Below are 23,770 nucleotides of genomic sequence, written 5' to 3' on the forward strand. Positions count from 1 at the left end.
TAGGATTTGTTCTGTTTCTCTGAGGACCAGGTAACCTGGGACTTGGGTGGGGGCCTGTGGGCTCTTCAGAGACTCACTGACACCCAATACCCAGGGGACTTTAGTGTGTCAACTACACACTACACATATTTTTAAACCTCTGAGAGGATTGAAACACAATAACCCAAATTCTTCTAAAACTGAACTCTCCTCTTACAATTCTTTATTTTCCTCAGACCTGAACGTTTTGGGGGAGATAGCAGGCTTTTCTGAAAACCCTAAAGGTGTAATTCCAAATTATTTCTGGTTTCCTCTCAGCCCTCTAGAGAATGAGAATCACGAGCCCAAATAATCCTAATAAGACGATGTTTCAATACCCTGCTCCACCCCACTCATTCTTGCCCACGTGTGAAAGGCTTTGAGGGCCCTCTTGGATGAACTTTCCCCCCCCTTTTCAGAGAAAACCGTCCAACAGCAATTCACTAGGATTTCTACTTTGTTTTAACCTAAGAAAATCCTTTGAAGAGACCCACCCCCATCTGCTCGGGAATTAGCCCAAAACATCTCCAAAGAGGTAAACTAGGGAGGCCATAAAAGAGAAACTGGTCAATATAAGAGTCAAAGCACACTGTGGTGCATTTTTGACCCTCTTCAGCCCATGAAAAGATGAAACTATCTCCAGAAAGCATTGGGGAAAAAAATCTCTTTTTACCACAGATTTTGAGTTTTCCGGCTAAAAGATCACAAGAAAATGGGACTTAATCGTTTTGTCCTACCATCCTCAAATTTCTTACTGTTTAAAAAAGAAAATATTTCCTCAAGGTTTTGCCGCCGGGAAGAGGGAGGCTCCGGCTCCCGTCAGCTCCAGCCTCCCAGGCGCCCCCTTGGCCTCGAGAATATTTTAGAATCCTCCCAGGAGCCCCAGCGGGAAGGAGGCCCCGCCCCCTCATGAATAGCAAGAACCTCGGCTCCCATAGTACCCTCCTTCCACAGGAATATTTTAGAACCCTCCCAGGAGCCACAGCGGCAGGGAGGCCCCGCCCCCTCATAAATATTCAAAAGAACGACACCCACAGTGCCCTCCTACACCATGAATAATTAACGAGGATGAGGCCTTTGGCTCCTGAATTTAACCCAAAGCCACCCTTTGCTTCAGGCTGATGAGAGGAGGGGGTGGAGCCGTTAGAGACGGGGAGGGGAGGGTGCAAAACGAAGAGAGTCCGAACCTGGCGCAGCACACATCTGCCCCAAACCACTTCCTTTCCCTTTAATCTAGTTTTGCGCCGGTTTTTAATTCCTCCCCCCACCCCGACCCCCCCGACCCAGAAGAGGGTAGGTTACAAGAGCTTTCATGAAAACTTCTGTTGGGAAAAACCTCCAAACGTTCCTTTTTAAACCTATCTGGGTGCCTAGAATCAAAGGAGGGTGAGTGCCTCCGGCATCTCAAGATGGGGTCCAAGACAAATCTTCCTTGCATGGTCCTCCTCCCTTAAAGATTAAGTTCTCAATCATTTATTCATTCAGTAGCTATTTGTTGAAACCTGCTCTGGGTCAGTCACTGGAGTAGGCCCTAAAGATACAACAGAGAACAAGATGTACAAGTTTCCTGCCTTGATGGAGCTCATTAATCTAATGGGAAATATAGAATAAACAGACAAAATAAACTGCAGATGGAGAGCAGTGTTATGGAGGAAATAAGGCAACAGAAAATGAGAAGGTTGGGGGTAGGGAGTGTACACCTACGTTAGATGGACTGGTCAGAAAGGTCCCTTTCAGGAGGTTACATTTAATTTGAGAACTAATGGAGGAGAAGGAGCCAGTCAGGAGAAGGGCTGGGAGAAAATGGAACAGCAGGAAAGATCTTGGTATGTTCTAGGCATTTGCAAGGCCGGCTGGTTGAGTTTAGTGAGCAATTAGGAGTGGCCTCATGGAGACCGTGGAGAAGGCAGCATAGATGGGGGTGTGCAGGACCTTATATAAAGGCCTTAAATGAGGGCCATTTTCGACCCCCTGAAGGCTCTCTATACTCCTGCTTTTGGGGACCCACTCCACATTATATCCAAGAAATTAATATGTACCCACATCCATCAGTAAAATAAAATATATAAATAACTTCATAAAGGTTGAGATGAAATTTAGGATTAATTGACATATATCATGCAGTCACAAATATTCATTAATTTTGACTTACAAAGTTTATTCGGAGCCAGTTCCTTTTTTTCTCCCCTGTCTCAAGCATTTTTTATTAGGTCTGCGACAAGGTCTCAGCCCCTATGCTGTGGGCTATGAGTGCCTAGTGGATACCAAGGTGTGGAGTGATGAGAAGTTTGGATTTTATTCAAAGTGTCATGGAAAGTCATGGATGAGTTTTAAGCAGTGATACAATCTGATTTACATCACTTAAAGATTGCTCTGGCTTTTATGTGGAGAATGAATGAGGTGGGTGAGAGTAGAAGAGGTAAGATATGTTAGGATGTTGTGCAGGGCTGGAGTGGTGGCCTTGGAGAGACAGGTTTGAGATATATTTTGGGGATAAAAGTAACTGAATTTGCTGATGGATTGGATATGGGAGGGAGGGAAAGGAAGGAGATAGGGATGATTCCCAGGCTTCTAACTTTAATAAGTGAGTGGATGGTAATCCTATTTACTGTGATATGCCAGTGGGGAGGAGTTTTTCTAGCAGAAAATTAAAAGTTTAATTTTGCAGATGGTAAATATGATATGTCTATGAGACATCTAAGGGAGATGTCAAGGAGGCAGTTGAATTACATCTGGAGGTTGGAGGAAAAAAATCTGGGCTGGATATATAAATTTAAGAGTTTTCTGCAATAGAAGAATAGTGACCTTCAGAGATTGGGGAAAGGAAGACAAGTTCTGCAAGGAGATTGAAAAGGAGTATCTAGTGGAGTAAACTGGAGAAAACCAGGAGAGAATGGAGTCACAGAGAAGCCTTGAAAGGGAGTGCTTCAAGAATGAGAGTGGTCAGCTGTGCCCAGTGCTGATTTCAGCCAGGTGTCCGCTGGATTAGCAATCTAGTTTAGGTAGAAGTACTGTGTGTCCACCTTGTCATTCCCCATCTCAGGAACCTATGGTGACTTTGCCTTGTCAGCCACATCAAACTCAAATCCCTCTGCCATTTCTTCAATGTCCTCTATCATCTATTCCTCCTCTATTGGTTCATTCATTATTTATGATCCATGCTCATTTTCTGCCAAGCCCCGTGTTAATTGCAGGGTAAGTACGGATTCTGTCTTCTAGTGGCTCATGGTCACAAGCACCCGTCCTGAAGTAACATGTTGCAGGAATCAAATCTGCTTTTCAGCGAGGATGGGGGGGAAGGGGGAGAGGGATGGGAGGAGGTGTCTCTTCTTCAGCAGATTCACCCCCACTCTTTGTGCAGAACCTTCCATCAAAAATGACTTCCTTTCTTTCTAAATCTTCCTCCAGGACCCACTTTAAGATTGACACCTGCATAAAGCTTGTTTCTTCAATAAGTATGCTTTCTCTCCTAAACCACGCTGTAAACTTCTTGAGATGCCATATATCTCTTTTGTATCCTTCACAGATGAAAGAACAACAGACACAGAGATGGATCTACCATGGGGCTTTGGAAACTTAAGCTTCAGAGCCTCCTACTTGCATAGGTCCCTTCCAAGGCCCCATACTTAATTTTGTATTCATAAACAGTGGGTGAAAACTGAAGACATATTTGCTGATGGTCTCTGAATTTACTAACTTCAAATATTTGTTGACTTATTAAGCTTGTCTTATTTATAGGGCTCTATATGAGAATTGTAGTTACTGCTTATATAATTCCCTTGCACAAAAGCCTTCAGTGGCTCCTTATTGCCTTTAATTAAATAAAAGTTTCCCAACCTGGCCTTCAAGGACTGCTTCCATGTGGCCAAATTCTATGTCTCCAGCCTTATTTCCCCCTAACTGAACCCCTTGCTGTCACCTTGGTATTGTTGTTCATACTGATTTCTCTGCTCGGAAAGGTCTCTTCCAACTCTACCTTTTGACATCATAAGATAGCCTTTAGGCCCTTGCTCCTGGAAGAGAGGTCCCTGGATGAACCAAGTGACCTGAGAGCTTGTTAGAAACGCAGAAACTCAAATGCAGCTCCAGACCTACTGAATCAGAAACTGCATTTTAACAAAATCCACAGTCAAGTTTGAGATATACCGACTTACAACATTTCGAAGGCCACCTCCTCCTTTTCAACCCTTTAAAATCCCTAAAGTGAGAAATGTTTTTCCTCTTTTGAACCTTCTTCATTCTTTGCTGGTACTTCTCTATGGTCACTTCATTCGGCCTTGAATCATGGTTAATTATGTACAACTTATCCTGTTAGATTGTGAGCTCTCTGACGGCAGTAACGGTGGAACTCAGTTTAGGGATGAGTTAGTTGACTTGGTCTTTCTCTCGCTGCCCTGCTACATCCCCATATACACATGTAAACCGACCCAAACCTAGGTGGTGCTAGTGCTGTTTTAGTTGTTTCTCAGAATTTTGCAAGGATCTATATGTAAATTGACTCTCAAATGTGCCATGTGTGGGAGGGAAAGTCTGTTGCAATTATTTTTACTTAATAAAATGAGCATTTAACTATTATTTTATGTTATGAAAGCCTAAAATATCATTCCCTTTACCTTTGACTGCTGCTGAGTGATCAAATTATATCTTCATCCCTGAATTCCAGAGTAGGAGGAGAGCTGATCTAAATTATTCAAAAACAGCTGGTTACTTGTAACATTACACAAAAATTTTAGGTAAGGAAATTCCACAAATTTCTTTGATTAAAACAATATACAGGTTTCTTTTCCTTAAAAATATTAATTTAAAATTCCTACAAGAAATCAATGTTTATTGCAGAAAAATGTAAAAATATACATATTTCCCCCCCACCCCCCAAAAATCAACCTAACCTTTCTACCTGGAGATAACCACTGATATCACTTCGGTACATCTCCTTCCTGTTGGAATCTTTCCTGGCCAATAAATATAGATCTATATCATCCCTTTTACTAGTTACATGGTATTTCACTATAGAGATATATCGCACATTTGTTTAATTGGTTCCACATCACTAGTTTGTTTCCAATTTTTTAATATTAAACAGTGCTGCAAGGAGCACTTTGTATATTCATCTGAGGATAAACTTTCTCAAATTCTGGTTTTAAGAAGATAACACTTAAAATTAGGATAAGCTTCAAGTGATAGAAAACTCCAAACTACAGTAGCTTAAACAAGATAGAAGTTAATTTTTCTTATATAAACAACGTTTTGAGATAAGTAATCAGGACTGGTGTGGCAGCTCCACAATCATCTGGAACCCAGGCTCCTTCTGTCTTGTTGCTCCACATCCTCAACCTGTGGCTCCCACCTCATGGCCCAAGATGGCTGCTTGAGCTCAAGCTATCATATTCACATTCCAGTCAGCAGGAAGGAGGAAAGGGGGAAGAAGGGATTTCTCCCTGACACTTCAAAGACTCTTCCCTTGATGTGGATTTGGCCAGAATTTAGTAACATAGTCAGTCCTAACTGAGAAATATTTTGGAGGGCCCTGTGCCCAGCTTAAAAATAGGGTATTCTATTACTATATAAGAAGGGAAGAGCAGATATCAGAGTACAACAGCAGTCCCTGTACAAAAAGTAAGCACATTTTCCACGTTTTATTTTCTGATTTCCCAACCCTTAGTGAACAGTTTTTTAATGTCCAAATTAATCTAATTAATCTAACAGGCTAAATCAATTTTCTGTTGGTTCTTGATAGAGAAAACACATAGTTGGCTTATATCTTTTATATAACTGAAAATAACTAAAGCTACTTCTAAATTCCCTTCTTTAGACAAAGTAATTTCCTTTCTAATTTGATTTCCTTGGCATTTCCAAATCCTATTCCATCCTTCTGATGTATTTCTCATCTTCTCTTGATGTTGCTTTATTTTGGTCCCTAAGTCTGTTACCTTTTCTTCTGACTAAATCATAACTGGTTGAATTGAATTGAAACAGTTATTTGTCCTTTACTTTTGTGCATTTATTTCTTTAAATACTAAGAACAAAGCCCACTGATTGAGGACTTTTTATCTTCTCTTTTGTCCTCATTTTTTTCAACGGAAAAGATGGGTATTTTCTTTTTTGACTCTTCATGTTTAAAGACTAGTCAGCTGAATCACAAAAATTGCCAGCAAAAATAATAAGGCAGATTCAAGTGACTTGTATAGGGCAGTCAGAGAAAAATATACAAACGAGATTAAAAAGATGTATAAACTAAGGGTATGTGGAACCAGGGACTGTTACATAGAGTCTTTAGGATGTAACATGGTGACAAGATTTCATCCAATAAAAGGCTTTGGCAGGAGAATAGCAAGAAATTCTTCACTTTTCAGACAAGGACACCAAGGCCCAGCAAGTTGTGTCTTTCCCAAGGTTTTCAACTCCAGTGTCCTTCCCAGCATGAAGCCAGTTTTAGTGATTATGTTTGGGTCATGTCAAATTTTGCCTGGAAAAGCGCTATGTTAAAAAGTCTACTATATAAAAAGAAGGAAAAAAAAAAGAGAGAGAGAAAAAAGTCTTATAAAGTAATGTGTGTGGTATTATACTATTTTAAAATGAAAAAAAATGTATATATAAGTATATAAAATACTGGAAGTGTAAGCTGATAGGGTAGGGGGTCCCCAGAGAAAGAGAACCAGATATAGCCTTTTGACACGAGAAGCCATTTGAGGCTTAAGTCATTTTGCGATCTAAGTCTGGTCATATTGCTTGCCCTTGAACAGGTCTCGGTAATAATGATCTTAAGGGAACAAAAGAACAAACTGTTACCAGGCAAGATAAGTAGCAATATTAAAGATAATAAATCAGTTGTAAATACTCCAGGTTCTGTTTCAAAGGTAAAGATTGGCCTGAAGCACTTTCTTGAGCTGTTTTGCAGAATTCAAACCCCCGTCAAGCGCTCATCAGATCAACTGGAATCTTAAGGGACGATGATGTTGACATCTTCTGACCCTCTTGGCTTTAATCAACTAAAGCTTGAACTCTGTTGACCTTTGTCCCAATTCTATGCTGACTTCTCTGCTCAGACCCCTTCATGAATATGCATGTACCCTTAGCTTAAACTCTTACCCAATTTTGCTGTTTGGGGAGATACTGCTTTGGGAAAGATCCCTAGTGTTCTCCTTACTTGCTGCAAGTAATAAATCCCTCTTTCTCCCTATCTTTGGCCTGGGTGTGTCTTTTGGCTCAACACCCACTAAGAGGCGAACCCAGTTTTCAGGTAACAGGAGGAATGACACTAGTAATATGTCAGCAGTAGTTATTTTTGCGTGGCAATATTAAGGGAGATTTAAGTAAGTTCTTTTTTGTTTTGTGCATTTCGGGGTTTTCCAAGCTCTCTGTATTGAGTCCACATTATTTGCATTATTAGAAAAAATATTTAAAATGTACACTGTTGTATATTACTGTAGCACAAATGGAAGAGATGGAGAAGGGTTGAAAAGGTGTTTTGGATATTTTTAAACGAGTATTGTCATAAACCGAAATATAGCAATAAATAAATGTACTCAAATATTTAAGCCAGTTGATAGCTCTGTCTGGGAAATTATGAGGCTGAGGAACAAATAGCACAGCAGTTAGTGGACACTATGCCCTTTTCCCAAAATCTTTTTCTGATCTCCTTTCAAAAGGAGCCCTCCCTCAAGATTAGTTTTTAGAAAGGTGTAGGATTCTGAATTTTTTTTTTTGGCCTCATGGCTTGTGGGATGTTAGTCTGGGCAGTGAGAGCACAGAGTCCTAACCACTGGACTGCCAGAGAATTCCCCAGGATTCTGATTTTATTACCCCTTAGATTGCATCAGGCTCCAGGCAGCTATACAAAAAAAACCCTGAGATAGTGTGGATTCAGATATGAAGGGACTAGCTATTGGCTCCCACTCTCAGAAGCCAACTCAACCCCAACTGGCAATAAATTTTTAAAAAATTGAAGTATAGTTGATTTAAAATATTGTGTTAGTTTCAGGCGTACAGCTAAGTGATTCAATTATATATATTTTTTCAGATTATTTTCCATTTTATGTTATTAAAAGATATTGAATATAGCTCGCTGTGCTATACAGTAAATCCTTGTTGCTTATCTATTTTACATATAGTGGTGTGTATCTGTTAATCCCATACTCCTAATTTATCCCTCCCCCGGCTTTCCCCTTTGGTAACCATGAGTTTGATCTCTATGTCTGTGAATCTGTTTCTGTTTTGTAAATAAATTCATTTGTATTAGTTTTTAGATTCCACATATAAATGATATATAATATTTGTCTTTCTCTGTCTGACTTCACTTAGTATGATAATCTCTAGGTCCATCCATGTTGCTGCAAATGGCATTTTTAAATTCTTTTTATGGCTAATAGTCCATTGTATATATGAAGCACATCTTCTTTTCCTTTTATCTGTTGATGGACACTTAGGTTGCTTTCATGTCTTGGCTATTGTAAATAGTGCTACTATGAACATTGGGGTGCATGTATCTTTTTTAATTAAAGTTTTTGTTGTTGTTGTTGTTTGGCCGCACGACTTGTGGGATCTTAATTCCCGGACCAGGGATCTCGAACCCGTGTCCCCTGCAGTGCAAGTGTGGAGTCCTAACCACTGGACCACCAGGGAATTCCCTGAATTAGAGTTTTCATCTTTTCCAGATATATGCCCAGGAGAAGGATCGCTGGATCATATGGTAGCTATATTTTTAGTTTTTTTGAGGAACCTCCATAATGTTCTCCATAGTGGCTGCACCAATTTACATTCCCACCAACAGTGTAGGAGGGTTCCCTTTTCTCCACACCCTCTCCAGCATTTATTATTTGTAGACTTTCTGATGATAGCCATTCTGACCTGTGTGAAGTGATATCTCACTGTGATTTTGATTTGTGTTTCTCTAGTAATTAGCAATGTTGAGCATCTTTTCATGTCCAACTGGCAATAAATTTAATCCCATATTTTCTATTTTATAATTGAATTATTTGGGCTGTACTTTTAGCATTGTGTTGAGAATTCTGGAAAATGGTTTTGTTTTAAAAATTAAGGCCAATAAGTCACAAACTGGGAGCAAATATTTGCAAAAGACATGTCTGATAAAGGATTGTTACCCAAAATATACGAAAAGCTCTTAAAATTGTAAGAAAATGAACAACCCAATTAAACAATGAGCTGAACAGATACCCAAGAAGATATACAAATGGAAAATAAACATATGAAAGATGCCATGCCTCATATGTCTTCAGGTAACTGCAAATTTAAACAACATTCAGATCCCATTACACACCTATCAGAATGGCCAAATTCCAAAACACTGACAACACCAAATGCTGATGAGGATGTGGAGTAATAGGGACTGTCATTTATTGCTGGTGGGGACACAAAATGGTACAGCCACTTTGGGAGACAGTTTGGCAATTTCTTACAAAACTGAACATATTCTTACCATATGATCCAGCAATCATGCTTCTTGGTATTTACCCAAAGGAGTTGAAAACTTATGTCCACACAAAAACCTGCACATGGATGTTTATAGCAGCTTTATTCATAACTGCCAAAACTTGGAAGCAACCAAGTCCTTCAGTAGGTGATAGATAAATAAACTGTGGTATATCCAGACAATGGAATATTCAGTGCTAAAAAGAAATGAGCTATCAAGCTACAAAAAGACATGGAGGAACCTTAAACACATATTGCTAAGTGAAAGAAGCTAATCTGAAAAGGCTACATACTGTATAATTCCAACTATATGACATGTGGAAAAGGCAAAACTATGGGGACAGTAAAAAGAGCAATGGTTGCCAGGGGCTAGAGAGGAGGGAGGAATGGGCAGGCAGAGCACAGAGGATTTTTAGGGCAGGGAAACTATTCTGCATGATACTGTAATACTGGATACATGTCATTATATGTTGTCAAAACCCTTAGAATGTACAACACCAAAAGTGAAACCTAATGTACTTTGGACTTTGGGTGACAATACTGTGTCTATCAAGTTTAACAAATGCAACATTCTGGTGGGGGATGTTGATGCTGGGGGTTGGATGGGGGGGTGCGGGAGCAGGAGGTAGATGGAAAATCTCTGTACCTTCCATTCATTTTGCTGTGAACCTAAAACTGCTCTAAAAAAATAAAAAAGTTAAGGCCAGCACTTAGTCTTTAATTCAGGGACACTTTTCCAGTTAAAAAACTAGACTTTCCAGATATAAAGCAGTTAGGTAAAAAAAAAAAATGTACATGCATTCCAGGTTGTGTGTGAGGGTGTGAAAGTAGATGAGCATTTGTACCCTTGCCTTTTAGAAGACAAAAATTAAATGTTCCAGAAATCTTTAAAAGATACTTTAAGAAAAAAAATTTTTTTCTGTTCTATTAAGTATTTCTTATCAGATCTCATGAATGCAACACTAACAGCAATTATTAAAGCAAATTTTGTGTGAGTAGCTTTGGGAGGACAGTCATTACAAAACACGGGACAAGTATGGAAAATACTCCCCTGTGGGGAAAAAAAAACTGCTAAAAAATTAATTTCCAGATGGTCAACTCAGATGGCTTGGTTCATTTGGAATGTTTTAGAAATTGAAAACACTGAAATTGGGAAAACACTGAAATTGGGGAAACTCAGAAATCTATAATTCTTATTAATGACTGAAATTACTAAGTAAACAAGCCACAGGATCTAGAGAGCTCACTGGCTACTGAATAGAGTGCATTTCAAGTAGAAATAGGTTCTGTAATTTTTCCAGCAGGTGACAGCAGAGAGCTGTGTAAAATTTAATGTTTTCTTAAATGAGGAGTGGAAATCCTCAAGGTGGAGAATTAGAAAGAGCTTTAGTTGTCACGGAACACCTTCAGTTTATAGATGAAGAAACTGAGCTACCAAAGATTACCTGACCTTCCTAAAGCAAAACTCTTCACTAACATAAATTCCTCGAAACACGTCAGGCTATGCAAATTTCACTTATAATTACATTATACTCAAAGCAAGCAAATTTAATTAGATATGAAAAAATATAATATTTCACATGAAATATTAAGGTATGATAAAAAAGCTTTTGGAGTATTTCCCTTTTTGATTAAACCTTAAAAAAAAAGAAAGAGGGGCCATCTGAAAGCTTTCTGATGGGAGGCGCACTGACAGGGAAAAAGTACAGATTTGGGAAGCAAGCCTGAATTTGATTCTTCATCCATCTCATTTCTGTTGTCTCACCTTGAATAAATTATTCAAGCTTTGTGTTCACTTTTTAAAAATTTCCTTTAAAAAATTATTTTATGTATTTAAACAAATTTTTAATTGAAGTATAGTTGATTTACGATGTTGTATTAGTTGCAGGTGTACAGTAAAGTGATTCAGTTATACCTACATACATATCTACTTTTTTTCAGATTCTTTTCCCTTCTAGGTTATTACAAAATATTGAGTATAGTTCCTTGTGCTATACTGTTCACTATTAAATGGAGTGATAATAAGTATCCCATAGGGTTGTTGCAAGGTTTAGATGAGATCACGCTTGCAATGCTCTTGGCTCATAACATATCAGACACTCAATAAATATTACTTCCTTTTTCTACCCACTCTGGGGCACTCAGAGGTGGAGAAGCTGGGTACTTCCATTAATGGGGCTGCCAGGTAAAACACAGGACATCCAGTTAAATTTTAATTTCAGGTAAATGACAAGTAATTTTTTAGTATGTGTATGTCCCATGCAAAATCTGGGACATACATACACTAAAAAAGTGTCCGTTTTTGCATGTGACATACTCATACTAAAAATTACTTGTTGTTTATCTGAAATTAAAATTAAACTGGGTATCCTGTATTTTTCTTTGCTAAACCTGGCAACCCTAATTTTTAAAGGCTCCTGATTTATTACAAAATGAAGAAACACCAAAGCAGTGTTATACAATTAGTGGTAAATTTTAACATATTTACATTTAATAAGTTAGAATGCCAAACCAAGAAATATATTTTAATATAACCGCTAGTCAGAAGATAATGGTGGGACTTATAATAAATATCAACTCACAGGGCACTACAGGAATCATGGTCTGGTATTGGGACATGCACTTCAAACTACATAAAAAATGTCTTTTAAAAATCTTTTTTGTGTGCCTTTGTGACTGTATTGTAATCTCATTTGGAGATGAGGTCCAAGATCTAAATTTGGGGTTCTTTGTGGCTATGAGGGCTCTGCCAAACAGCTCTCTGGGCCCCCATAATTAGCCTTACTCACTTTCTAATATAATAGTAGAGATGCTTGGTACTTTATTCTGGAAAAATGTTTCCTTTGTCAAAAATGACAAGATCTTTTATGTGGTTGTATTTTATGTATTATTTCTTTGTTGACGTTGGGGAAAAAGGCAGAGAAAGCTAACGGGATGAATGCAGCCAAGGGACATAGTGGCCCAATTTCTACCCTGCAAGGAACTAGAGGAGCTGCAGCAAAACTTTAATATACCCCAAAGGAGGGCACGTTCTCCTTTTAACCACTTGCATAAAGGAGAGTTATGGTTTATTATATACTAAAGTTGTCTGTTCATCACATCACAAGTACTTCTTTAGACCACGGAACCACAAAGGTATTAGGAAAGAAGTAGCCTAGACAAATCTAATTAAGTAGCTGGCCTCAGTGTTTGACACTGTGCCAGGCTTACAAATAAAGCCAAAACTCTAAAATATATATTGTTAGGGATCTCTGTAAAAATTACATTTATTAAACACTGAATAAATTTAAAAGAATATTTGAAAGATATGTGTGAGGAGAAAAGAATCGTGATGCAACAGACTCCTGTGTATACCTCACCCCTCAGTTTTAGGAAACAAAGCAAAACATCATCGTGACCTCTGAAGTCCCCTAGGGTCCCCTCCCAGATCCCTTTCCTTCCCTCTCCCTCAGAGGGAACCGTTATCTTGAATTTGTGTTTATAAATTCCCTTGCTTTTCATTACAGGTTTACCACATACATTTATTTTCCTTATATTTATGTGTATATATGTGCTTAAAATTTTAAGAGAAATATGGCATGCATACAAAATCGGTGTGAAAATATATATGTTTAGTTTAAACTACAACAATGAATACCTGTGAATCTATTACCAGGCCAAGATAGAACATTGTCAAGACCCATGCCTACTTCTCTCCAATTGCATCTCCTCTCTTCTTCCCAGAGATGAATATTATCTGGAATTTTGGATTAACCATTTTTTGTTGTGGTAAAATACACGTGATATTTACCATTTTAACTATCTTTATGTGTATGGTGCCGTGGCATCAAGTTCATTCATGTTGTTGTGCAACATCACCACCATCCATCTCCAGAACTTTTTTATCTTTCAACTGAAACTCTGTACTCATTAATACTAACTCTTCATTCCCTCCTCCCCACCCCAGATCCTGGAAGCCATGATTCCACTTCCTCTGTGAATTTTACTACTCTAGTGCCTTATATAAGTGGAATCATACATTATTTGTCCTTTTGTGTCTGGCTTATTTAATTTAACATAAAGTCTTTGAGCTTCATCCATGTTGTAACATATGTTAGAATTTCCTTCCTCTTAAGAAAAGGTTTAAATTCATCTGTGGAATGGGATTGCATTGAATCTATAGATCTATTTGAGGACATCTGACATTTTTATTAATGCAAATCTTACAGTCTATGAACATAGCAAAGCCCTCTGTTTATTTTGGTATTCTTTAATATCTCTTAATAAAGCTTTATAATTTTTCCCCATAGAGATCCGGTGCACCTCTTGTTAGATTTATTCCTGGGTACTTCATATTTTTAATCTATTAGTAGCTGGTGTATAGAAATGCGCTTGATTTTCATTTATTGATTTTGTTTCTAATACACTTGCTTGCTAAGTTCTCTCTTTTTAAAATATAAATTTATTTATTTTATTTATTTTTGGCTGCATTGGGTCTTCGTTGCTGCACACAGGCTTTCTCTAGTTGCGGCAAGCTAGGGCTACTCTTCGTTGCGGTACCCGAGCTTCGCATTGTGGTAGCTTCTCTTGTTGCGGAGCATGGGCTCTAGGCGTGCGGGCTTCAGTAGTTGTGGCACGCAGGCTCAGTAGTTGTGGCTCGCAAGCTTAGTTGCTCCGCGGCTTGTGGGATCTTCCCAAGGGCTTGAACCCTTGGCTCCTGAATTGGCAGGCAGATTTTTAACCATTGCGCCACCAGGGAAGCCCTCACCATTATGTTTGCTAATAGTTTTACTTTTTTAAAATCATGTATGTATGTTCAATTTTGTCAAAGACTTTTTCCCCTTACTCAGCTAACGTGGTACATTTCATTACTTGGTTTTCCTTTTTCATAACTTTGCATTATGAAAAATTTCCAATGTACATAAAAGTTGAAAGGATATTACAGTGAACACACATATACCTATGATTTAGGCACAAAAATTGTGAACATTTTACTATTTTTGCTTTATCTATGTATATATAAATAATATATACTTTTTTTGAGTGGGCTGTATATTTTTTTTCTTTTTTCTTTTTTTATTTATATATACTTTTTTTGAGGGGGCTGTATATTTTTTTCTTTCTTTTTTTGAGTATATTTATATATACTTTTTTTGAGTGGGCTGTATATTTTTTTCTTTCTTTTCTTTTGATAACTTTGAGTCCACACATTTTATTTTATTATTTATTTATTTATTTTTGACCATGTCACACGGCTTGTGGTGTCTTAATTCCCTGACCAGGGATTGAACCCAGGTCCTGGGCAGTGAGAGCGCTGAGTCCTAAACACTGGACCGCCAGGGAATTCCCTGTATGTTTTTTTTTCTTAACCATTTAAAGATAACCTGCAAATATGATGACATACTTCAGTATGCAGCTCATAAATATAAGGACTTTTTCCTATTAAAACGTAATATGTTATACCTAGGAAAATGAATAATTAATTGACTTCTTAATATTCAGTCTACAAGACATTCCTGGGGTAAATCCAACTTGGGAATAGTGTATTATCCTTTTAAACACTGCTGAATTCAGTTTGCTAATACTTTACTTAGGATATTTGCACCTATGTTCGTGAGTGAACTTGGTATATCATTTTCCTTTCTGTGCTGTCCTTGTAATGTTTTGGAATGTTGCTTTGGCATTGTTTTTAATTTAATTTAATTAATTAAATTTAAATTTATATTAATTTAATGTGTCCATTAAATTAAGCTTGGTAATTGTGCTATTCAAATTTCATAAATCCTTACTGATTTTGTTTTCTTTTGTTGCCTGCTTGGTTTATTGATCACTTGAGGATATTACTGTCTCCCGTTATGATGATGGATTTTTCAGTCGTGTCTTTTAGTCTGTCAGTTTTTGTAGTATAGTTTTCATCATTATGTAGTGAACTTTTCGTATCTAATAATATTTTTTGCTTTCAAGTACATTTTATCTTGTTACTTTGTTACTTACGTAGTTATGTCAGCTTTCTTTTACTTTGTATTTGCTTAGTGTGTCTTTTCCATTCTTTTGATTTCAACCTTTCTGTATCCTTATATTCTAGATGGGTTTTTTAAAAAGTGTATAGAGCTGGATTTTTCACTGCTTTGACAAGCCTTTAACTGCAGCATCTATCGCATTATACTTATTGCAATTACTGATTTTTTTTTTAGCTATTTGGTTCCCCTTTTTATGATTATTTTTTCTCTGCCCTCTTAACTTTGTTTTGATTGCCAACTTTTTATCACTACATTTCCCCCCCCACCATTAGTTTAGAAGCTAAATATTTTATTCTTAGACTTTTAGTACTTGATCTAAAAATTTGTTATGAGTACTTAACTCATCAAAGTCCAAAGTAAATCATTACCCTTTTGCCTTTTTCAAACACTGTGAGAACCTGAAAACACTTTAATTCCAATCACCCACTTTCTGACTTACGTTACTGGGTTGTATATTTTAGTTCTACCTTAACTGAGGTTGGGTTTTGTTGTTTTGTTTGTTTGTTTGTTTTTTTGGGTTTTTTTTCCTGTACAGTTTTTCTTGTGCACAGAGCAGGGAGGGGCCTCAGTTTCTTGGCAACTGCTTTCCTCATGGTGGCCAGGGCATTGCTCAGTTCTCTTGCTTTCTTCTTGGCACAGATACGTGTCCCTAATGTTTTCTGGATAAACTTGAGGGCCTGCTTGTCCCTGGAGACCTTGAACATCTTTGTGTCATGTTGCTCATTTAGGGCAAAGCTGCACACCTCTTGGATCACGTCCTGAGGGAACTCGGTGTGCTTGATGAGGTGCCCAAGGCCACAGCTGTGTCTTGGCTGAGTCATGATCTTGGTCACCTTCTGGCCCTTGTTGAGCCCATGGCCACAGGGTAGCACAGAGCCATGGTTAGACCTATACTGCGGTCCCTGGGGCCAGATGGCAGCAGATACCCTTTTGTTAGTTTTTTAATGCCTTAGAAACTTACTATAGTTTTATGTAGTCAATAGATTAGATAAAATAGATAGTCCCTATGTGGTTAATTATTTTACCATTTACCGCTCTACCCTCCTTTTCATTTGTTTGAGATTCCTTCTTTTTCACCTTCGTTCTTTATAGATTTTCAGTGGGTATAGAATTCTAAGTTGATTGTAATTTCCTCTCAACACATTGAAAGTATTGTTTCATTATCTTCTTATTTTATTTTTAAATTTTTGGCCGCGTTGGGTCTTTGTTGCTGCACGTGGGCTTTCTCTAGTTGCGGCGAGCGGAGGCTACTCTTGTTTGCAGTGCGCAGGCTTATTGCGATGGCTTCTCTTGTTGCAGAGCACGGGCTCCAGGCACACAGGCTTCAGTAGTTGTGGTGCATGGGCTTAATTGCTCTGAGGCATGTGGGATCTTCCCGGACCAGGGCTTGAACCCATGTCCCCTGCATTGGCAGGCAGATTCTTAACCACTGCGCCACCAGGGAAGTCCTGTTCTATTATCTTCTTACCTTTATTGTTGCTCTTAAGAAGTTGGCTATCAGTCTAATGTTGCAGCTTTGAAGTTATCTGACCTTTCTCTCTGCTTTTACGATCTAGTCTATCTTTGGTGTTCTGCAATTTTATTATCATGTGTTGGATTGGAAATCTCCTTTTATTTCTTTTAGAAATTCAGTGGGGGCTTCCCTGGTGGCACAGTAGTTAAGAATCCACCTGCTAATGCAGGGGACATGGGTTCGAGCCCTGCTTCGGGAAGATCAGACCTGCCGCGGAGCAACCAAGCCCGTGTGCCACAACTACTGAGCCTGCGCTCTAGAGCCTGCGAGCCACAACTACTGAAGATGGCGCACCTAGAGCCCGTGCTCCTCAACAAGAGAAGCCACTGCAATGAGAAGGCCGCACACTGCCACGAAGAGTAGCCCCCACTCGCCACAACTAGAGAAAGCCCGTGTGCAGCAACAAAGACCAAACGCAGCCAAAAATAAATAAATAGATAGACAGATTAAAAAAAAGGAAAGAAATTAATTGGGATTCTTGAATCTGAGTATTCTTTCATATTTCATTTCTTTGGCTCACTGTGCTATAGCTTGAGTCATTTCTTCAGGTGTTTTCTAGTTCACTAATTCTCTCTTCAGTGTGTCTAATCTGCTATTAATTCAGTCCACTCAGTTTTAAATTTTATTTATTACATTTTTCAGTTCCAGAATTTTATTTATTTTTTTAAACTACTTGATCATTTTTGTAGCTCTTCTTATTTACTCATATTATTTCTTTTTTATTTCTTAAAAGCTCTAAAATAGTTCTTTTATATTGTGTTTCTGATCATTCCTATATCTAAAGTTTTTATAAATCTGATTCTGCTGCCTATATTCCTGCACCTCTTGCTCCTGGAGCTTAGCTTCCTTGGGTTTTGTGATTTTTTTCCCCCATTTAAAAAAATTGAATTGCTTATTGAGTTTTGAGAGATCTTTAAATATTTTGGGTATAAATTCTTTTTTTAAATTAATTTTTATTGGAGTGTAGTTGCTTTGCAATGTTGTGTTAGTTTCTACTGTACAGCAAAATGAATCAGCTATACATATACATATATCCCCTCTTTTTTGGATTTTCTTCCCATTTAGGTTACCACAGTGCATTAAGTAGAGTTCCCTGTGCTACAGTATATTCTCATTAGTTTTTGTGATTTTTTTTTTTGAATTTTTGAATTTTATTTTATTTATTTTTTTATACAGCAGGTTCTTATTAGTCATCAATTTTATACACATCAGTGTATACATGTCAATCCCAATCTCCCAATTCATCACACCACCATCCCCACGCCCCTGCGACTTTCCCCCCTTGGTGTCCATACGTTTGTTCTCTACATCTGTGTCTCAACTTCTGCCCTGCAAACCGGTTCATCTGTACCATTTTTCTAGGTTCCACATACATGCGTTAATATACGATATTTGTTTTTCTCTTTCTGACTTACTTCACTCTGTATGACAGTCTCTAGATCCATCCACGTCTCAACAAATGACCCAATTTCGTTCCTTTTTATGGCTGAGTAATATTCCATTGTATATATGTACCACATCTTCTTTATCCATTCGTCTGTCGATGGGCATTTAGGTTGCTTCCATGACCTGGCTATTGTAAATAGTGCTGCAATGAACATTGGGGTGCATGTGTCTTTTTGAATTATGGTTTTCTCTGGGTATATGCCCAGTAGTGGGATTGCTGGATCGTATGGTAATTCTATTTTTAGTCTTTTAAGGAACCTCCGTACTGTTCTCCATAGTGACTGTATCAATTTACGTTCCCACCAACATTGCAAGAGGGTTCCCTTTTCTCCACACCCTCTCCAGCATTTGTTGTTTGTAGATTTTCTGATGATGCCCATTCTAACTGGTGTGAGGTGATACCTCATTGTAGTATTGATTTGCATTTCTCTAATAATTAGTGATGTTAAGCAGCTTTTAAAAATCATTTTTAAAAAATTTTACTGCAGTATAGTTGATTTACAATGTTGTGTTAATTTCTGCTATACAGCAAAGTGACTCAGTTATATATATGTGTGTGTGTGTGTGTGTGTGTGTGTGTGTGTGTGTGTGTGTGTATATATATTCTTTTTCATGTTCTTTTCCATTATGGTTTATTACAGGATATGGAATATAGTTCCCTGTGCTATACAGTAGGACCTTTTTCTTTATGGGTTTTGTGATTTTTTTTTTTTTTTTTTTTGCAGCACTCTTAGGGGTTAATAATTTATCCCCGTTCTCCCTATTGCCCTAGGATCTTCAACTGGGCACCAGATATATATATATATTTTTAAAATTTTATTTATTTATTTGTTATTTTATGGCTGTGTTGGGTCTTCGTTTCTGTGCGAGGGCTTTCTCTAATTGCAGCAAGTGGGGGCCACTCTTCATCGCGGTGCGTGGGCCTCTCACTATCGCAGCCTCTCTTGTTGCGGAGCACACGCTCCAGACGTGCAGGCTCAGCAATTGTGGCTCACCGGCCTAGCTGCTCCGCGGCATGTGGGATCTTCCCAGACCAGGGCTCGAACCCGTGCCCCCTGCACTGGCAGGCAGACTCTCAACCACTGCACCACCAGGGAAGCCCCCAAGGGTTTTGTGATTTTTGACTGTGATTTAATATTTCTTAAAATTTTATCTGTGGGAATTTTGGAGGGCCTGAGATAAAGGTGGGTTCATCTAAGAGGATTTGTATTTGCTTCTTCCAGCACTTAGGACCACTTTACATTACATTCTCTGCTAGAGGCTTTTCAGACCATCCAATTAATATGAATCTGCGCTGCAAACTTGTTTTAGCGCTAGCTTTTGGTTACACATTTTCAGGAAGTTGTTTCACTTTCCTGTGGTAACAAGAATCAAGACAGCCCATTTTGGTTGCAGACCTTCCAGGTGGAAGGATTAGATTTATTTCTGGATTAGCCTACCAGTAAAAGTATAGCCTTTAAGGGCCTGACCTGTATGAGGAGGTATCCAGTTAGAATCTCCACCTTAGGCAGACCTGGGGCTCTGTCTCCTGTCCGAGGAGCTCCTTGAGGTCTTGAAAACTGAGAGCCAACTGGTTTGATAATTTCTCCATTTATCTCTGGGTTCCTACCATCACTTGGTTTTGGATGAATACTCCTTATTTTTATTCATGCATTTAGAAGAAAATATTTTTCGTATTTCATCCAGAATTTTTCGTTTTCATTAGGGGAATTAGTTAGGATGCCTGGATTTATGATATCATCCAAAATGCAAGTCTGCATCACTTATTTTTCAATAATATTCTTAAAGCTTCTTTAGAAAATACTCAGGCTTTTATGTGCATTGCCTTTATGTGCCAAACCTTTCTTACATCTCTTTATATTATTCTTTCCTTTCAATACCCTGTCCTTTAAGTATGACACATACTCATTGAACTTTAGCATGTGAAACTGATATCTTTGGCTGATGAAGAATTATGTAATGTTAGGCAGAGAAAAAGATTTCAAGGGCAGCTGAGGTCTGCAATGTTCATGCAGTTTTGGATCATTTTTGCCTCTTGTTTTCTCTTACGGTTTAAACTTCAATTTTTAAATACTTCTAAATTGCCCTGTTTACTTTCCTCCTTAACATCTCTGGTAAACAGAACAGTTAATGTTTATCAAAGGAACATTTTTAAGGACAGCGTGAGCACATTGGATGATCTCTGTTTTCAGCGTGTTGGGTTTTGAAGCACATAATAGAAGCATTTTGAGCATCTGATTCTCCACATTTTATCAAATAACAAGTTTTATTTTCTATGAGTGCACTGATTATCGCAGCAAGAGCAAGAAAACACGGCAAAGAGGAGAGGAGATGGGCTCAACTCTCGCCTCTATTTCTCAGCCTTTCTTTTTCTCACTTTCCTTCTATTTCCTAAAACCTCTGACCAGCTTGGAGGAAGCCATACCCCACTCCTCCTGAAAAAGAACAAAGATGGTACTCTTCTTACTCTCAAGAGCGTTCTCCCAGGTGACCTGCTTCAATCTCAGTTTTTTCTGGGACATCATTTTCTCCTTTTTTTCTCTCCTGTCTCTCTGGTTTCTCCTTCTCACCTCCTTCTCAGCTCTTTTCTCTTTACCTACTCCTTAAATGCCAGTGTTCCTTAAGGCTGTGCAAGAGACCATTTTCTCTTTTTCATCTAAACACTCACCCCCACCTGTGGCTCTGTTCACTACTTTATGCTGATGATTCACAAAGATATATCTCCAGGTCAGCCTCCCCAGGAGCTCCAGATCCTCATAACCAGCTACCTACTGGGCACCTCCACCTGGATGGCTCAGGGGCTTCTCAACCCAGTATGTCCCAACTCATTTTTCCACTCAGCTCTCCACCTCCACTAATATCTGCTTCTCTTCCTGCTTCTGTTTCAGCCGGAACCTATTTTACACCATTCTGTTTCTTTATATCCTTATCTCCTTCTTTCTCTAAGGAGGGCCAGTTTTTTCTTTATATATATAATTATATATATATAAATTTCTATATTATAGTATATCATTATATATTCATTTTCTATTCCATTACCAGTGCTACTGCCACATCCAGCCTGGCCCTTATCCTTTCTTGCTTAGGCCACTACATTTGCATCTTTTTTTCTTTTTCAAGCCACTCCACGCGGCTTGCGGGATCTTAGTTCCCTGACCAGGGGTTGAACCCGGCCCACGACAGTGAAAGCCCCGAGTCGTAACCACTGGTGTCGTGACCACTGGATCGCCAGGGAGTTCCCTACATTTGCATCTTAACTGATCTCCCTGCTTCCCCTAACATCCTCCTCTAATCCGTCCTCCACACTGCCTCCAGGGGTTCTCCAGTGTGATGGTTCTAGAATGCAAATTTGGTGATATCTTTTCTTGTTTAAAATCCTTCACTGGTGCACTCACCTTCAGGACACGTTAGAATCCCTCCACGTAGCATGCAAGCTCCCCTACTCTTATCTTGGCATGCGCCTCTCTTGTACCTTGCCACACCCGCCCCGTGTGCCCTCAGAGTGGATAACTCACACTTCCCAAAGGCCCTAGGGCTCTTGCACACCAGTGTACTTTGCTGGGAACGCTTTCCTCTTTTCGTTCACTTCTTAGCCAGCTCATTCCTTGCTGTTTATCCTTCCAGTCTCAGCTCAGCTTCACTTCCTCTTGAAAGCTTCCATTGAAACCTCCTCCTCCTCCTTCCTCAGTCTGAATTAGTGCCCTCCGTTGAGCACATTTATGTCTTGGAGCCTATTTGTCAGTAGCATGGAGCTCAGTCTACTGGGTTGTGAACTCCTCGAGGGTGGGAGCTATTTCCTGCTCTCTTTGGGATCTTTGGCATCTAACATGGTGCCAGGCACAGCAGACATTTTATTTTATTTATTTGGCCACACGGCTTGCTGGATCTGATCCCAACCAGGAATTGAACCCATGCCCCCTGCAGTGGAAGTGCAGAGTCCTAAACACTGGGCCGCCAGGGAATTCCCAGGCATTTAAAAATATGTATTTACAGGGCTTCCCTGGTGGCGCAGTGGTGAAGAATCCGCCTGCCAATGCAGCGCACACAGGTTCGAACCCTGCTCCACGTGCCGCGGAGCAACTAAGCCCGCGTGCCACAACTACTGAGCCTGCGCTCTAGAGCCCGCGAGCCACAACTACTGAGCCCACGTGCCATAACTACTGAAGTCCACGAGCCTAGAGCCCGTGCTCAGCAGCAAGAGAAGCCACCGCAGTGAGAAGCCTGTGCACTGCAACAAAGAGTAGCCTCTGCTCCCCGCAACTAGAGAAAGCCTGCGCGCAGCAACAAAGACTCAATGCAGCCAAAAATAAAAAAATAAAGTAAATAAATTTATTTTAAAAAATTTATTTATTTGGTTGTGCCAGGTCTTAGTTGTGGCAGGCAGGGTCCTTAGTTGTGGCTCGCCCGCTCCTTAGTTGCGGCCCGCATCTGGGATCTAGTTTCCTGACCAGGGATCCAACCCCAGCCCCCTTCAGTGAGAGCGTGGAGTCTTTACTGAACCACCAGGGAAGTCCCTTCCCAGGCATTTTAATCAATGAGTCTCTTGATTGGCTTTTTGATCCCAAGTTCTTTTGTTTATTAGCTGTGTGATCTTGGGTGAGTCATTTAACCTCCTTGTATTTTAGTAGAAATAATAATAATATGCCTGTCACAAGGATTAAATGAGATAAAGCATATTAAAATGCTTTGCAGATTGCATTTCACTGCTTTTCAAATGTAAGGACTTATTATTACCACTTATGTGTTGCTTTGATTTGTAGGCTTTTTAAAAAATATGCTCTCTTGGTTTTCCCCTTTCTCTGGGACCTTGCTCTGCTCCCCCAAATGCCCCGTCTCCCTCCTTTTCCAGCTCACAGCTTCTTTCTCTTCCGCCTGCAAATCTGTTCTCATTACACCCGTTCTAAAAGCCCATCTTCCTCCAATCCTACCTCCCTCTCAAGCCGTTGTCCTTCCTTTCTTCTTCCCATAGCTGCCGAAGCCCTTCAAGGGCAGTTTAGCTGACTACCTCTTGGCTCTCACCACCTACTCCTTTCTTACCCAGCACAATCTGGATCCCATTCTCAGCGTGTCACAGTCACTGCACCCTTTGAGGGCTCTCGAGACCTCCTGTTGCCAAATCCAGCGGGCTCTTTTACAGGCCTCATCCTACTGGACCACAGAAGCATCTGGCTCTGCTGATGGCCTCCCCCTGCTTGAAACCTCCTCCTCGGCTATCCTGGTCCTGTACTTTCCTGATTTCGCTTTTCTCTCTCCAACGTTGCTTGTTCTCATCCCATAAATGTTGGCATTCCTTAGGACTCTGCCTTCAGGCCTCTTGTTTCCTCTCTTCTCTGCTTGGTGATCTCACCCACTCCCACGATTGCCA

General features: G+C 39.4%; 1 protein-coding gene across 6 annotated transcripts in view; it reads right to left on the reverse strand.

Annotated features, from left to right (window-relative positions):
* FBXO47 (F-box protein 47) overlaps window positions 1-22,799 on the reverse strand; it is a 48,105-nt gene extending 25,306 nt beyond the window's left edge. For all 6 annotated transcript variants that reach the window (XM_082373513.1, XM_082373515.1, XM_082373514.1 and 3 more), the window contains exon 1: window positions 774-22,799. Coding sequence is in view for 1 of the 6 variants with exons in the window: in XM_082373514.1 (XP_082229640.1) it covers window position 774 (1 nt within the window). In the remaining 5 variants the exon portion in view is untranslated. The remainder of the gene's footprint in view (window positions 1-773) is intronic.
* Window positions 22,800-23,770: the final 971 nt, after the last annotated feature.

This window comes from Balaenoptera borealis (assembly GCF_965194805.1).
Source record: "Balaenoptera borealis genome assembly, chromosome: 20".
Classification (NCBI taxonomy): domain Eukaryota; kingdom Metazoa; phylum Chordata; class Mammalia; order Artiodactyla; family Balaenopteridae; genus Balaenoptera; species Balaenoptera borealis.